General features: G+C 39.8%; 1 protein-coding gene and 1 long non-coding RNA gene across 2 annotated transcripts in view; one reads left to right on the top strand and one right to left on the bottom strand.

Moving 5' to 3' along the window:
* The window catches only part of LOC130216315 (uncharacterized), a 54,316-nt gene that overhangs the window by 2,953 nt on the left and 37,000 nt on the right, over positions 1-14,363 (top strand). The window lies entirely within an intron of this gene.
* Positions 2,071-13,030, bottom strand: LOC130216312 (myosin heavy chain, fast skeletal muscle). Its single transcript, XM_056448207.1, has 40 exons — positions 12,937-13,030; positions 12,595-12,807; positions 12,371-12,514; positions 12,135-12,291; positions 11,220-11,247; positions 11,015-11,129; positions 10,839-10,931; positions 10,686-10,749; positions 10,491-10,589; positions 10,310-10,413; positions 10,001-10,139; positions 9,800-9,918; positions 9,533-9,682; positions 9,290-9,460; positions 8,906-9,209; positions 8,375-8,448; positions 8,207-8,294; positions 8,010-8,127; positions 7,771-7,894; positions 7,452-7,588; positions 7,108-7,363; positions 6,786-7,028; positions 6,531-6,707; positions 6,309-6,454; positions 6,142-6,232; positions 5,648-6,037; positions 5,443-5,569; positions 5,210-5,328; positions 4,931-5,127; positions 4,659-4,842; positions 4,405-4,570; positions 4,195-4,319; positions 3,719-4,027; positions 3,438-3,641; positions 3,225-3,350; positions 2,917-3,087; positions 2,734-2,838; positions 2,551-2,646; positions 2,330-2,461; positions 2,071-2,197 (listed from the first exon to the last, which is right to left on the bottom strand). Exons 2-40 carry the CDS (start codon positions 12,793-12,795, stop codon positions 2,180-2,182), a joined length of 5,811 nt encoding a protein of 1,936 aa, XP_056304182.1. The 5' UTR covers positions 12,796-12,807; positions 12,937-13,030; the 3' UTR covers positions 2,071-2,179.

Raw genomic sequence — 14,363 nt, 5'->3', positions numbered from 1 at the left:
ATAATAGAAGAAGAGGGGAGGCAATCTAAAAATAATAATTTTTGTGAAATGTTTTTATCTGTAACGATATTTGTGTATTGCTGTACATCCTGTGTGTATTAAGCAATGTGTTTTTGCGTTTTGGACTCGCATAGGTGCATAACTCTGTGCTCTTTAAATATTAAAAACTCTGCGCCATTTACTTTAGTTGGTCAATGGCGCGGTCTATTTCAGTTCTTCAAAATAGCAACGGCGCCAACAATGCACCTTAACACTCCTCCTTTATAGACCAGAACACCCATGAGTCCACAGAGTGGTGCGAAAGGATTTGCAATTTAAACAACGTGGAGAAAAATGTGATAATGAAACCTGCGGCCATATAAAAATAGCAACAAATATATATATAAAATAGCCATATATTGTATGATAGAGCCCTATCTTGCTGGGTGTTGCAATCTGACTCCAATCTGACAGTTTTGAATTCACACACACGTTGTTAGTTGAGATCAGTGTGATTTCACAATTCAAACCCTGAAGCTAGAACTTTATAAATCTGTTGTAGTATGTATGACAGTGTAAATCTGGTACAGTATGTATTTTTACCAACTTGATTAATCATCGATAACACTTTAAATCGTTACACCTTATTAATGGCAGATTAAGCACACCATTAAAGGATAAAAATATACTATATGGTTTACACAAGTTTACATAATCAAGTCTGTGTGATTTATGTTTCCTTATCAAGTCACTCTTTTGACAAAGCCCATTGTACAGGGATGTGCGGATTTCAGTTATATCCGGGCTGCTGAGGTTTAATATATACGGGTTGGGTGGGTCAGGTAATCCAAAAGTGCATTCTGTTTAAATTGAAATTGGGTCAATGGTGGATAAAGCCAATCATTAATTATTTAAACATTAACAAACGTACTTTCTTTAAAATATAGAAAAGTTTCAAGTATTTGTATCTGACAGACTCGCACAAATATGCAGACTCCCTTTTGAAAAATGCATGTCATGGCCATCTCCATTCTCACAATGATTTGGCAGGAGTGCTGTCCACAAGAATGCAACTCTGTTCCCTGCATTCTAACAGCAGTCATATGGTTTGTGTTTTTGAATAACAGCAAGTGATACTTATATTAAAGTACGAAGGGAGTTAGCTAATAAAGCCTGTGGCTATTTTACTCACATGTTGTCTAATCTGGGCATAGCCAAACTTTTGTTTTATTACATGTTGATAAAGTAATATTTATAATAGATACATAGCTTAGATGCCTAGAATGTCACTGGTTCGAGCCTTGGCTGGGTCAGTTGGTGTTTTTCTGTGGAGTTTGCATGTTCTCCCCGAGTTGGTGGGGTTTCCTCCAGGTGCTCCGGCTCCAACCACATGCGTTATAGGAGAATTAATGAACTAAATTGGCCGTAGTGTATATGAGTGTGTATGTGTGTGTGTAATTTTCCATTCATTTCCTTTGGCCGGTCACTTTTGACTGAAAGAATATAAATGTGACTTTTTATGCTCGAATCTTGCCCCCAATTGTTTATGTATACATTGCAAAAAATCAAAAAGCTGTCAAGTTTTATCCAATTCCGATGAAGCTTCAAAAACAAAAATTATTTGGTAAGAAGTGACCAAGGAGACCGAGAGGGTTAAATGGACACACATGCACCAGCTGCCAGTGTGTATGTCTGAGGTAGCTCTGTTGTATAATAGTCATTATACACTGCTTAGAAAATAAAGGTAACACTTAAACAACAAAACATAACTCCATTTCAATCACACTTCTGTGAAATCAAACTGCTCACTTAGCAAGCAACATTGATAGACAATCAATTTCAAGTGCTGTTGCAAATGGAATTGACAACAGGTGGAGATTACAGGAAATTAGCAAGACACCCCAATAAAGGAGTGGTTCTGGAGCTGTTGACCACAGACCACTTCTCAGTTCCTGTGCTTTCTGGCTATAAAAGCCCATTCTCATAACCCTGCCTCTTATTTAAAAATTAGGATAAAATGAAATGTATTATTATGACCTTTCACTCATTGTAGATTCAATACCAGCAGAGCTACAAAAACAGAAACAAGAATTGCTTTGAGAGAGCATTTAATGCACACGTGAGACATTATACAAACACACACAGTACATTATATAATATTATATTATATTTCTTGTAGATGTGGTAAGATGTCTTGTCTTCATTCTTCATCCTTGCTCTTTAGTAGACAAAAAAGATGTATATGTATTAGGAAAATGTTTATAATATAATTCCACTTGACAAAATTTGTGTTTATTATGCATTGTAAAAAAATTAACCCCTCAACTATTTATGAAGAACATTGCAATACCTTTCCTACATCGCGGCTCTTGGCTCTCAGCTTGTTGACCTGGGACTCAGCGATATCAGCGCGCTCCTGAGCCTCCTCCATCTCATGCTGCACCTTCCTGTACCTGGACAGGTGAGTGTTGGCCTGCTCCTCCTGTTGGGATTACACAAGATATCCATCCACATTTATCTGCCATTTTATCAAAACGTCACACTGAAGGAGGCATTGGATATTAGACTTACAGCTTCTTCAGCCTGGCGCTTGTAGGCCTTCACTTTCAGCTGCAGCTTGTCCACCAGATCCTGCAGGCGAGTCACGTTCTTCTTGTCTTCCTCGGTCTGTCAGTGTAAATATTGTTAGTAGCCTTAAACCGTGTATATTACAAACTGTGTAGTGTAACATTTCAAATTCCTGTGCTGTTTTACCTGGTAGGTGAGCTCCTTCACTCTTCTCTCATATTTGCGCACTCCTTTTACAGCATCTGCACCGCGTCTTTGTTCAGCTTCAACTTCACTCTCCAACTCACGAACCTTCAGTAAAGTTTAGTAAGAAAATCTGCTCTAGCCATTTAATCTAAGTGTTAATTGTATGTAGCTGTTCAACCTTACCCTGGACTCCAGTTTCTGGAGCTGTTTCTTTCCACCCTTCATGGCCAGATTCTCTGCCTCATCCAGCCGGTGCTGCAGGTCTTTGACAGTCACCTCCAGGTTCTTCTTCATCCTCTCCAGGTGAGCGCTGGTGTCCTGCTCCTTCTTCAGCTCCTCAGCCATCATGGCAGCCTGAAATATCGACCAATAAAGTTTAAATGATAAGAATATGTTGAAGAACCTTCCATGAAGCTTTCCTTTGTTACCACAGGCAGCTCAGTAAAAGAAGAGTTTAAGTGAGAATAGAGGAACAGAATGTAAACACTCACATCAGTGATGGCCTTCTTGGCCTTCTCCTCTGCATTTCTGGCCTCCTGAACTGCATCATCCACCTCACCTTGAACCTGGACCAGATCAGCCTCAAGCTTCTTCTTGGTGTTAATAAGACTTGTATTCTGCAAGTTATAAACAGTTTTAGTATGTACCTGTTTTCAAATACCCTTGCATATGTTTTTAAATGCATTTGTGATGAGTTTCTGTACTTGTGAGTGCAGCAGTCCCACACGCTCACTGGCATCCACCAGCTCCTGCTCTGCCACTTTGCGGCCTCTCTCTGTTTGCTCCAGTGCGGCTCTCAGCTCCTCAATCTCTGCTTGCATCAGGTTATTCCTGCGCTCCACCATGGCCACCTGCTCCTTCATGTCCTCTTGTCCTCTGACGGCTTCATCAAGGTGCAGTTGGGCATCCTGTGATAATGTTCTTTCTTTGTTAGTTCTCACATTCATTTAAAATGTCACAAGTTTCATATTCTTTGCAAAGATACCTTGAGTTGGCCTTGGACGTTCCTGAGCTGTTTCTGGGCCTCAGCAGCCTGGCGGTTGGCATGACTCAGCTGGATCTCCATCTCATTCAGATCTCCCTCCATCTTCTTTTTGACTCTCAGGGCATCATTTCTGCTCCTGACCTCAGAGTCCAGAGTGCTCTGCATGGAATCGATCACTCTTTGGCTGTTCCTCTTGATCTGTTCCATCTCTTCATCCTTCTCAGCAAGCTTCCTGTCAATCTCACTCTTCACCTGGTTCAGCTCCAGCTGCACACGCAGAATCTTGGACTCCTCATGCTCCAGGGTGCCCTACAAGAGAAAAAGACAAAATTTGACTTTTCAAATAGGTTATCTTTTCATTGTTTATTTCATTTTACTGATTTCCATTGAAGCACAATCAAGATGGATTATATAGCAGAGTGTTGAACCCCTGTTAATGTTGCTCAAGTTTTAATGAAGTAATAAAGAAATAGTACCTCTGCTTCTTCAAGTGCCGTCTGGATCTCTGCTTTCTCAGACTCCACAGTCTTCTTGGATTTCTCTAACTCATGAATGCTCTTTCCAGTCTCTCCAAGCTGCTCAGTGAGGTCAGAAATCTCCTCTAAATGGGTTTAAAAAACTGTATTTATTCATTGTTCTAAAATTGCTTATTAAATTCTTTCTGTAAAAATAAAAGTGGCATTTACGTTGCAGATTCTTGTTCTCCCTCTTCAGGGTCTCAAGCTGGTCCAGAGCTTCTTCATAAGAGTTCTTCATTTTGAAAATCTCAGTGCTGAGAGAACGAGCTTCTTTCTGAGCACCTTCTAGTTCAGCCTGGCCTTCCTCATACTTCTGCTTCCACTCTGCTAGGACCTGATGATGTGGGCATATGTGGGCATTGTTAATTAGCAGGGTCCACAGTTCAGGGTTTAGGATTATAGAGGTTTCACTTCTTTCTTACCTTGTCAAAGTTTCTCTGCTTCTTGTCAAGGTTAGCAGCCAATGCATTTGCTCTCTCCACATCAATCATGAGGTCCTCTACTTCACCCTGCAGTCTCTGTTTTGTTTTCTCCAGCGATGCACACTTGGAGTTCACTGCCTCAATAGATTCTTCAGCATCCTGCAGACGCTGAGCCAGCTTTTTCCTTTAAAAAATTTAATGGAATTTAATAATCAAAACAGTATTTGTCATACGAAACAGGATAGATAACTCTTTTTCTTTGCTTTGTTTACTTGGATTCCTCAAGCTCCTCCGTACGCTGGATGGCATCAGTCTCATATTTGGTTCTCCATTGTGCCACCTCACTGTTGGCCTTAGACATTCCACGCTGGAGTTCAGCTTTGGCCTCTTGCTCTTCCTCAAACTGCTCTCTGAGCAAATCACAGTCATGGCGGGCAGACTGAACCGCATGGGCCAGAGCATTCTTGGCCTAAAAAAACCCCAGTTTTTTCAACAGTCCAAAATGTATTATTTTATCAAAAAAAGAAAAAACGATTTTTGTATATCCTTACTTTGACTTCTTCCTCAACATGTCTCTTGAGCTCCTCTATTTGCTGTGTATAGGCCTGTTTTCCTCTAGTTAACTGTGAAACAAGTGCTTCTTTCTCCTCCAGTTGTCGACTAAATTCACCTTTACAAATGTTCATGGATATTATTATGAAATTAAGCTTTTTACTAGACTTTTAAAAGCAGAACACTTAACAAGTTTTAGTTTGACTGTGTAGTTTCACCTGCCATGTCTTACCATTTTCAGTCTGAAGTCTTGCACGTTGTGCATTCATGTCATTCAACTGGCGAATATTTTCATCACTCTTGGTCTTGATTTCACTCAGCTGATCTTCAAGAGTGCGGCACATCTTCTCTAAATTACCCTAAAGATATTTAGAGTTATGTAAAGGTGTCTGAAAATATGGTTTTATATATTTTTTATGATTCAATTACGACATTACCTTTGCTTTAGCCACAGCCTCCATGTTGCTTGACAAGTCATCAATCTCCATCTTATATTCACTCTTTTCCTTCTCCAGCTTCTGCTTGACCCGCTGGAGGTTGTCGATCTGTTCTCCGAGCTCAGCCACACTGTCGGCTTGCTTCTTTCGGAGAGCTGCAGCTGTAGCTTCATGCTGCAAGGTGGACTCTTCCAGATCACGACGCAGCTTCTGGAATTCTGCTTCACGCTTCTTGTTCATCTCAATCTGGGCAGCAGTGGCACCTCCAGCTTCCTCAAGCCTCTCACTGATCTCTTCAAGTTCCCTGGAGAGATCGGCTCTCTGCTTCTCCACTTTAGCACGAGCAGCTCGCTCAGCCTCGATTTCCTCTTCCAGCTCCTCAATACGAGCCTAAACATAGAATAATGGAATTATCATGTGCTATGTGTGATACATATTTGCTCTACCATATATATATCTATTACAAAATTTCACAAAAATAGAGTTAGTGTTACCTGAAGTTCCTTGATCTTCTTCTGAAGCTGTGCTCCCAAAGACTGTTCATCCTCAATCTTGCTGAGGAACTGGCTTATCTCAAAGTCCTTCCTGTTATTATAGATTAAAAAAAATTTATTAGCAAAATATGTATCTTTTGTTAACTGTATATTTGCAGTCCACTCACTTCTTGATCTTCTCCTCTGATTGCTGCTTGTCGTTCTCCAGGTCCATTATGGACTCTTGGGCCAGTTTCAGGTCACCCTCAAGCTTCCTCTTGGCTCTCTCAAGGTCCATACGGAGCTTCTTCTCTTGCTCCAGTGAGCCCTCAAGCTGTTGTTACAGAAACCAGAACATTAAAATTTGGTACTGTGTACACGAGTAATTAAAGTTATGTTAAACATCTTACATCATCCACTTGCTGCTCAAGCTTGCTCTTAGATTTAGTCAGAGTGTTGACTTTGTCTTCCTCTGCCTGAAGGTCATCAAGGGTCTGCTGATGTGCCTCTTGGAGGGCTTTTTTCTCTTTGGTCAGCTTGGCAATGCTCTCATCCTGAGAGGCCATCTCCTCTGTCAGGTTTTTCACCTAAGAGGAAACATTGCTTAAGGTTTTATTGTCAAGAAACTGAACACAACAGTGTAAAGATGTGCAAATAATGTTGACCTTATTTTCTGTTGCATGTTTCTCCTTCTCCACTTTGGCTAAAGTGAGCTCCAGGTCATCAATGTCTTTCTTCAGCTCAGAGCATTCGTCCTCCAGTTTCCTCTTCTTGGCTGTCAGTTCAGCATTGATTTCCTCCTCATCTTCCAGCCTCTCGGTTGTCTCTTTGAGTTTGGCCTCGAGCTGGATCTTGCTTTTGATGAGACCTTCACATCTCTCCTCAGCATCAGAGAGGTTTTCACCTTCCTGTTCATTGAGATTGATGCAGTTATTAATTTATGTCCATAGTTGTTACTTTAGTTTGGAGTCAATATAAAATACTCACCGATGCTACTTGTAGTTGAAGGTCATTTTTCTCCTGAAGAAGTGACACCATTTTCTCCTCAAGCTCCTTCTTTTTAGCCAATGCCTTTGTAAGATCCTCTTTCATTTTCTCAAAGTTCTCCTTCATGGCTGCCATTTCTTTCTCAGTCTCTGCACTCTTCAGAAGAGGCTTGATCTTGAAGTAAAGCTTCATCCATGGCCAATGTTTGACATTCATGAATGAGCGGATGTTGTATTGGATGGAATAAATTGATTCTCTGTTTAAAATGTGACCAAAAAGTCAGTATTTATCTTTCGTTGGTAACAAACACTTGTGTTTAAGATAGTTTTGAATGATAATTGTACCTCCTCTCCATCATTTTGACAAACACTTTTCTCATGACATATCCACGGCACAAAGCTTGAGTCATGGTAACCAGTGATGCAAGTTTTTCATCTCTCATCTCCTCAAGAGTACCTAGCAGACCAGCTTTGAAGAACACCTACATGAACATTTGGCAGGCATTAGTGGTGTGATGTTGAAGAAGCCAAGTAACATAATTTAATATTAATAAGAAAACAGCCCTATTTCAATATAATAGGATTACATGCTGCAATTATTTTCCAATTTGGGTGTCCACATGCTTTTTACTATGCCATGTGGTATGGATGCAGAGTAGCTCACCTTGGTGTGTCCAAACTTGTATTGAGTGTGGTCAACATCAATAGAGCCTAAGAGTTTCTCCGAAGCCTTTTTGTTGTCGATGAACTGTCCCTCAGGAATGACACTAGCATTCAATACTTTGTATCTGAAGAACATTCAGTGAGAGTCATGTTGTAAAAATACTAAATCCTATTGATCAGATGTTGAAGAATATTTAGTGCATCATCTTTAAATTAGTGGTAGTAAAACAGTGTCATTACCGCTGCTTGAAGTCACCGTAGAGGATTCTACTGGGGAAACCTTTCCTGCAGATTCTGATACCTTCCAACACACCGTTACACCTGAGCTGGTGGATAACCAGGAAGTTCTCCATCAGACCTGAATAAAAGATATTCTTTTAGTTCCATAAATATTCTCAGAACTGTGATGTATTGGAGCTATTAGAGATCACATGTACCTGGAGTCTTGGACTCATTAGGAATCAAGCAGCGCACAAAGTGAGGGTGAGTGCTCCTCAGGTTAGTCATCAGCTTACCCAAGTTCTCCTGTGGAAGTGTTTGCATTAGTCCCATCTTTAATTACCAATGAATTTCACATCCTTCATCAGAAGAGAGAATCTGATTACCCTAAACAGTGCAGACACAGTCTGGAAGGAGCCACCCTTCTTCTTGCCTCCTTTCTTGCCTCCACCACCCTCAGCTGTTTTGTGACAAAGAAAGTTGTTGTTTACTTTTTGTTGCTATTCATTAACTTATTCAATAAATTGTTGATTAGTGATCACATGTATTAACTGCTTTGTCATTTTCTTTTATAAAGGTGATTTCATGAAACTTTGGAATATGTGATGACATAAGGTATTACATTCACTGGTGGAACAGCAGAATGAACACCCACACACTTTCCCATTCACACACTATAGCCAGTTAAGTTTATCCAGTTCACATATACCACATTTCTTTAAGAATGGGGCACTCAGAGGGAGAGAAAACATGCAAAGTCCACACAGAAAGGCCTTATGGTCCACCTGGGACTCTAACCAGTGACCTTGCTGTGAGGCAACTTTGCTAACCAATTATCCAACATGCCACCTGGTCTCTCTTAGTTTGAGTTGGACAAACTTTAAAATTAGGAAATCAGTAAATGGAGATAGTCGTACCTTCACCTCCATGAGAGGCATACAGGAAGGCCAGCACTTTGAGCGATGACTTTTGGTAGAGTTGCACAACAGAGTCATTCAGTGGATCCTTGTTCTTATCCAGCCAGCCAACAATGTTGTAGTCCACAGTGCCGGCGTAGTGCATTAGAGAGAAGTGAGCCTCTGCCTTACCTTTGGCAGGCTTGGGCTTCTGGAAGGCTGCTGTTTTGCCCAGATGCTGGTCATGCAGCTTGTTTTTAAAGCTTGTGTCTGTGGCCTTGGGGAACATGCACTCCTCTTCAAGGATGGAGAAGATGCCCATTGGCTGTTGAAGAAATATTCACACTCATTATCAAGTACAGTCACAATGTGAATAGGCATTTAAGTTGCTGAATGTACTCTTACTTTCTCAATGAGCTCAATGCAGGCAGCCAAGTCCATACCGAAGTCAATGAACTCCCATTCAATGCCTTCTTTCTTGTACTCCTCTTGCTCCAGAACAAACATGTGGTGGTTGAAGAACTGTTGCAGTTTCTCATTTGTGAAGTTGATGCAAAGCTGCTCCAAGCTGTTGAACTGGTAATAGAGCAGAGGCAGGTTCTTACTATGTTCTATGTTTTACTGTGGATATAAAAGGCTGATGCTTACATCAAAGATCTCAAACCCAGCAATGTCCAGCACACCAATGAAGAACTGTCTGGGCTGCTTTGTGTCCAACATCTCATTGATACGGATGACCATCCACAAGAACATTTTCTCATAGACAGACTTGCAGAGAGCTGAAACTGCGTTGTTCACCTGAGAAATTCAAGGTTCAGCGTAATTAATATTAGCCTTTACCTTAATACCTTAATACTGTGAAGATCTACTAGACGTTTCTAGATGTAATCATCTATCAAGCAGGTAAGTGATCACCTGTGGGACTGTCTGGCCTTTGGTCACCATCTCATTTCCGACCTTCACTCTGGGGTAACACAGAGCTTTCAGCATGTCAGCAGAGTTGAGGCCCATGAGGTAGGCGATTTTATCAGCCACTAAGGAAGAACAGATTTACACATTATTGTCATTGATGAAGCCAATGTTGGCATGCTATTATGTGCTTCTGTCATGTCTTACCCTCAGTGCCATCAGGTTCGGCCTGCTCCTCTCTCTGCTTCTGTTTGAACTTCATGCTCCCATGGTGCATCACAGAACCGGTGAGCTTGTAGATGGCGATTTTCTCATCAGCAGTGAAGCCCAGAATGTCAATGGCAGTCTGTTTTACAAAGACCAATTAAAATACATTATTCATAAGAAAGCCAAAAACAGATGGGTACCTTAAACACATGCAATGCAGTATTCAGTTAATCTTTGTGTTTGTCCTGTTTGCTTAGATGTGTGGCATAAATTCAGATAAAACTGCTAATGAATAATTTGTCCACATACATCCGTGGCAATGAACTCCTCCACATCATTGATGCTCTTGACAGTGATTTCACCCTGGCTGATCATTGGATAGTCATAAGGGTTGGTGGTGATGAGCAGGGCCTCTGTTCAGAATCAATGTGCAGTATGTTAACAGTGTTCTCAAGAAGACCTGAAACACACAATCCTGTAGGTTTCTTACCGAGCAGCTCTGGCTTGTGTCCAGTCATGAGCTGGTAGAAGATGTGGTAACTCCTCTCAGCAGACAGCTGGAATGTTACTCTTGACTTTTCCAGCAGATCTTTCAAAGAATCAAACATAGTAAGATATGGACTAGTCTTGATTAATTGACATGCCTGTAAATTTTTATATTTGGCCTAAAACAATGCTGACTTACATGTTTCAATGTCAGCTGAGGACAGTTTTCCAGTGGTCCCAAAATGAATCCTGATGAATTTACCCTATAAAGATTAAAATCATTTACAATGGTTCACCAGTTTATAATCTGTTAAAATGTGATATTTCATAATTGTTTATATTTGTAACTTACAAAACGAGAGGAGTTGTCGTTCCTCACAGTCTTGGCATTACCATAAGCCTCCAGCAGAGGGTTTGCAGCAATGATCTGGTCCTCCAGTGATCCCTGGATGGTATTTTTGTACAGTGGATTGTTATTAGGTGAAGCTCAAATTCTGTAATTCACTACATAAATAGGTGTTCACTGACCTGCATTTTCCCAGCAACAGGCTCTTGCTTCTTTGCTCCAGACATCGCACCAACAGTTGCAAAGTACTGAATGACACGTTTCGTGTTCACAGTCTTTCCTGCACCAGATTCTCCACTGGAGATTTACACAACATTATCATTTGTTTACAAAATATATGATCCATATTATGTGAATGTTTTATGTTGTAGAAAAATATTTACTCACGTAATCAGGACAGACTGGTTCTCACGATCTGAAAATTATTTTCAAATAAAAGTTAAAATTGTTGTTAATGGAATCTTAACAATGTTTCCAAAACAGGTGAGACCTAAATAACTAAATATGCTGTACTGTATGAATGAGAGAGTATTGGTGTTTCCCAGCACTGGAGGTTCATTAGGTTCAGTGCTAGGTTGTGGCTATCTACTGTGCAAACTATATGCCAGTAAGTGATTGAGTAAGTGATAACACTGATCATTAGTATAGTTAGATTTTACATAAGGACTTAAAAATACTCTTAAGAGCACCCTTTTTCATTGAAAGTGCTTAATTTAAATCATATTCATAGTCTGTTAAGTCTGTTAAGTCTACACTATGTAAGAGTGTTCTCTCTAGCGTGTTAAGCACAATTTACTAGAAACTGATCTTCATTCCCTTTTTTTAAGATTTGCAATATACACAATTGTACAAATAAGAAAATATAGCGTCTTCTGCTAAACCTGTCTAAAGAGTTAAATTACAAGCAATTGTTTTGAATTTATTTGAACTACTTTTTACATTTTGTTCCTTTCGAGCAAGTAAAAGTTACATAGTTTAGTTTAAACATCAGGTCAAGTAATGTTACCATTCTGTTGCACTTTATTCAATATAGATTGTTAAACCGCAAAGTCAGTAGATGATTCAGATTCTTCAGCTAAATCTCTAACAATAATGCCATTATTTTATTATTATTATTTTATTATTATTTTTAAGTCATTATATTACTCAGTGTTGGTTCATCTCATCAGCAATGCAGTTAAGCTGCAGTTCTGCCAAAAGCTAAGTTTGGTGTTCAGTTCATTGTTCATTTCAGTTTAGAAATGTAATTTTTCTTTTTCTTTGAGTAAAAGTTTGAGTTGACTCTCACTTGAATCCACTTACCAGTGAGCATGAACTGGTAGGCGTTGTCAGAGATGGAGAAGATGTGAGGTGGGGCTTCAATCCTCTTCTTGCCTCTGTATCCAGCCACAACAACTGCGTCGTACACTGGGAGCCACTTGTATGGATTGACAGTGACGCAGAACAAGCCAGAGTAGGTCTGAAACAGAGATTGACAGTCCAGTTTTACAGTGCTGCCAACCCATCCCAGGAATAAAATAAGATTCACAGAGACTCACATAGATCATCCATGCTGCGTAACGCTCTTTGAGGTTATACAACACACAAGGCTCGTTGAGGTGGGTCATCATGGCCATGTCCTCAATTTTGTCAAACTTGGGAGGATTCATGGGGAAGATTTCATCTTCTTTTACCGTGACGGTCTGAAATGAACATTCAGATTTTCTGTACACACTGCTGCAAAGTACTTTTCAGAACTTGATATTTTATCTGGGATGCTTACTTTCCCACTGTGAGTTTTAACAGTAGCTTTGCCACCCTCTTTACTCTGAAGAGTACCCTTCAGGTACATCTCATCTGCATCAACCACAAAGAATGCTGATTTGGCATCAAAGGGAGTGTTCTGAGCCTCTATTCTCTCTCTCTCTGTTTTCCGGAGGTAAATGGCCGCCGGGCCGAAACACTCCATTTCTCCATCCCCCATGCTTGCGGTTTACTGTGGAATTATATACACATTTCAATACAGCTTAGTGTTTATCTCTTGACTTTGCTCATGTATTCAGGTTAAGAATGCGTTACTCTTTTATTAACATTACAATATTTATTTGTCAGTTGTATGGTTTACCTTTTTGATGCTCAGCGCCGAAAATAGCAGATGTCAAGTTATGGATTCTGAAAAAACAAGAGACAGTCAGGAGAGTCTGGATTAATACTCATAATTTAATTTCAGACACTCAGTCTTTCTACATAAATTCTTGTATTGAAATGGGCAGTTCCCACACCTGTGCCTGGTCACTGTGAGTCTTCAGGGGTCAGGAGCTGCCTTTTATATAGAGTCATTACTGAGCACTCAGCAAAACAGGCCATCCGCATTTGGTCATGTTATTTTACTCGGTGTGATGTTTCTCTGTGCCCGAGGGAAATAGGCAGATGTTGTCATTCATCTAATATGAACACTACTGTCAAATTGGTGTATGCATATAGTAATTTTGGGTGATTAGATGCAGCAATGTGACAGAATGTTCTTTTGTAGGTTGCAATTTTCATTTCAATATTATTTTTTAGAAAAACACATAGCAGGTTTATAAGTTTCATTTGATGTCACTGTGGTCCTATTTCAGTTTATTACTTTAAATTAATGGAAGACATGCTCTAAGAAGAAAAATGCAGTCAAATGTAACTAGTATTCTGTTCCAAGTGACAGCAAGACATGGAACCTAAAATTTATGTAAGCTAAAAACTTTCTTTGGTCTTGTAGAGCACAGCAACCTCTTTCAAAATGTGAACTATAGCACACCACAATGCTTTGCTCTTGGTGTTGAGTTTTCTAAAATGTCTTCAAGCCTTTGTTAAAGTTTAAGTTGACATTTGGCATTGAGGTGTCTAGGGGATGAAGGTGTGTTATGGAATTTATGTGAACTGTACACAAGGTTTGTCGCTTCCTGTTTTTCATTTCCATGCAGGTTTGATATAAATGTTAAAGATCACACTAGCAGAGAGCAGAGAGCAGAGAGGACATCTTGGCTGATTTTCCAAAAATTCTTCAATCTTTTGCCAGCAGGAGATAAAATTAAAATCTTAAAAACCTCAAAGATTTATTACCAGAGATGGGCTGTAGCAGTTCGTCCTCCCAATGAAAAGTAATATCTCTGCCTTTTTAAATGTATTTATTGGGCAGTTAAATATCAGTTGTCATGGCATAAAATGAAAGGGTCTCATAGTAATTTTGTGACTCAAAGTTATAAGCAGCTTGTGCTTATATGGAGAAATCTTAAATATAGCACAGCAAGGGCTGCTGTTTGTATTATGAGGTTTAGGTCACTTATCCATACAAGCCGATGTGAAGACTCGATAGCAACCGACAGTAAGTGTTCTGCATCAGTTCTGATTCACTTCAAAGAAAATGTGCTTATTTGAATGTTTTATATTTTCATTTCGTGCCTAAAGTGTATCATTTTAGTGTGTTTGACATTTCTCTTAGCAATTATTCATTTTGAGAGGCGTTCTAAAGAGAAAGAGGCTCTAGCTTTTGTTTAAATATGAGCATACAGT

The sequence above is a fragment of the Danio aesculapii genome, chromosome 22 (assembly GCF_903798145.1).
Source record: "Danio aesculapii chromosome 22, fDanAes4.1, whole genome shotgun sequence".
Taxonomy (NCBI): domain Eukaryota; kingdom Metazoa; phylum Chordata; class Actinopteri; order Cypriniformes; family Danionidae; genus Danio; species Danio aesculapii.
Note: the sequence above shows the minus strand (reverse complement) of the source record. Positions and strands in the feature narration are given on the sequence as shown.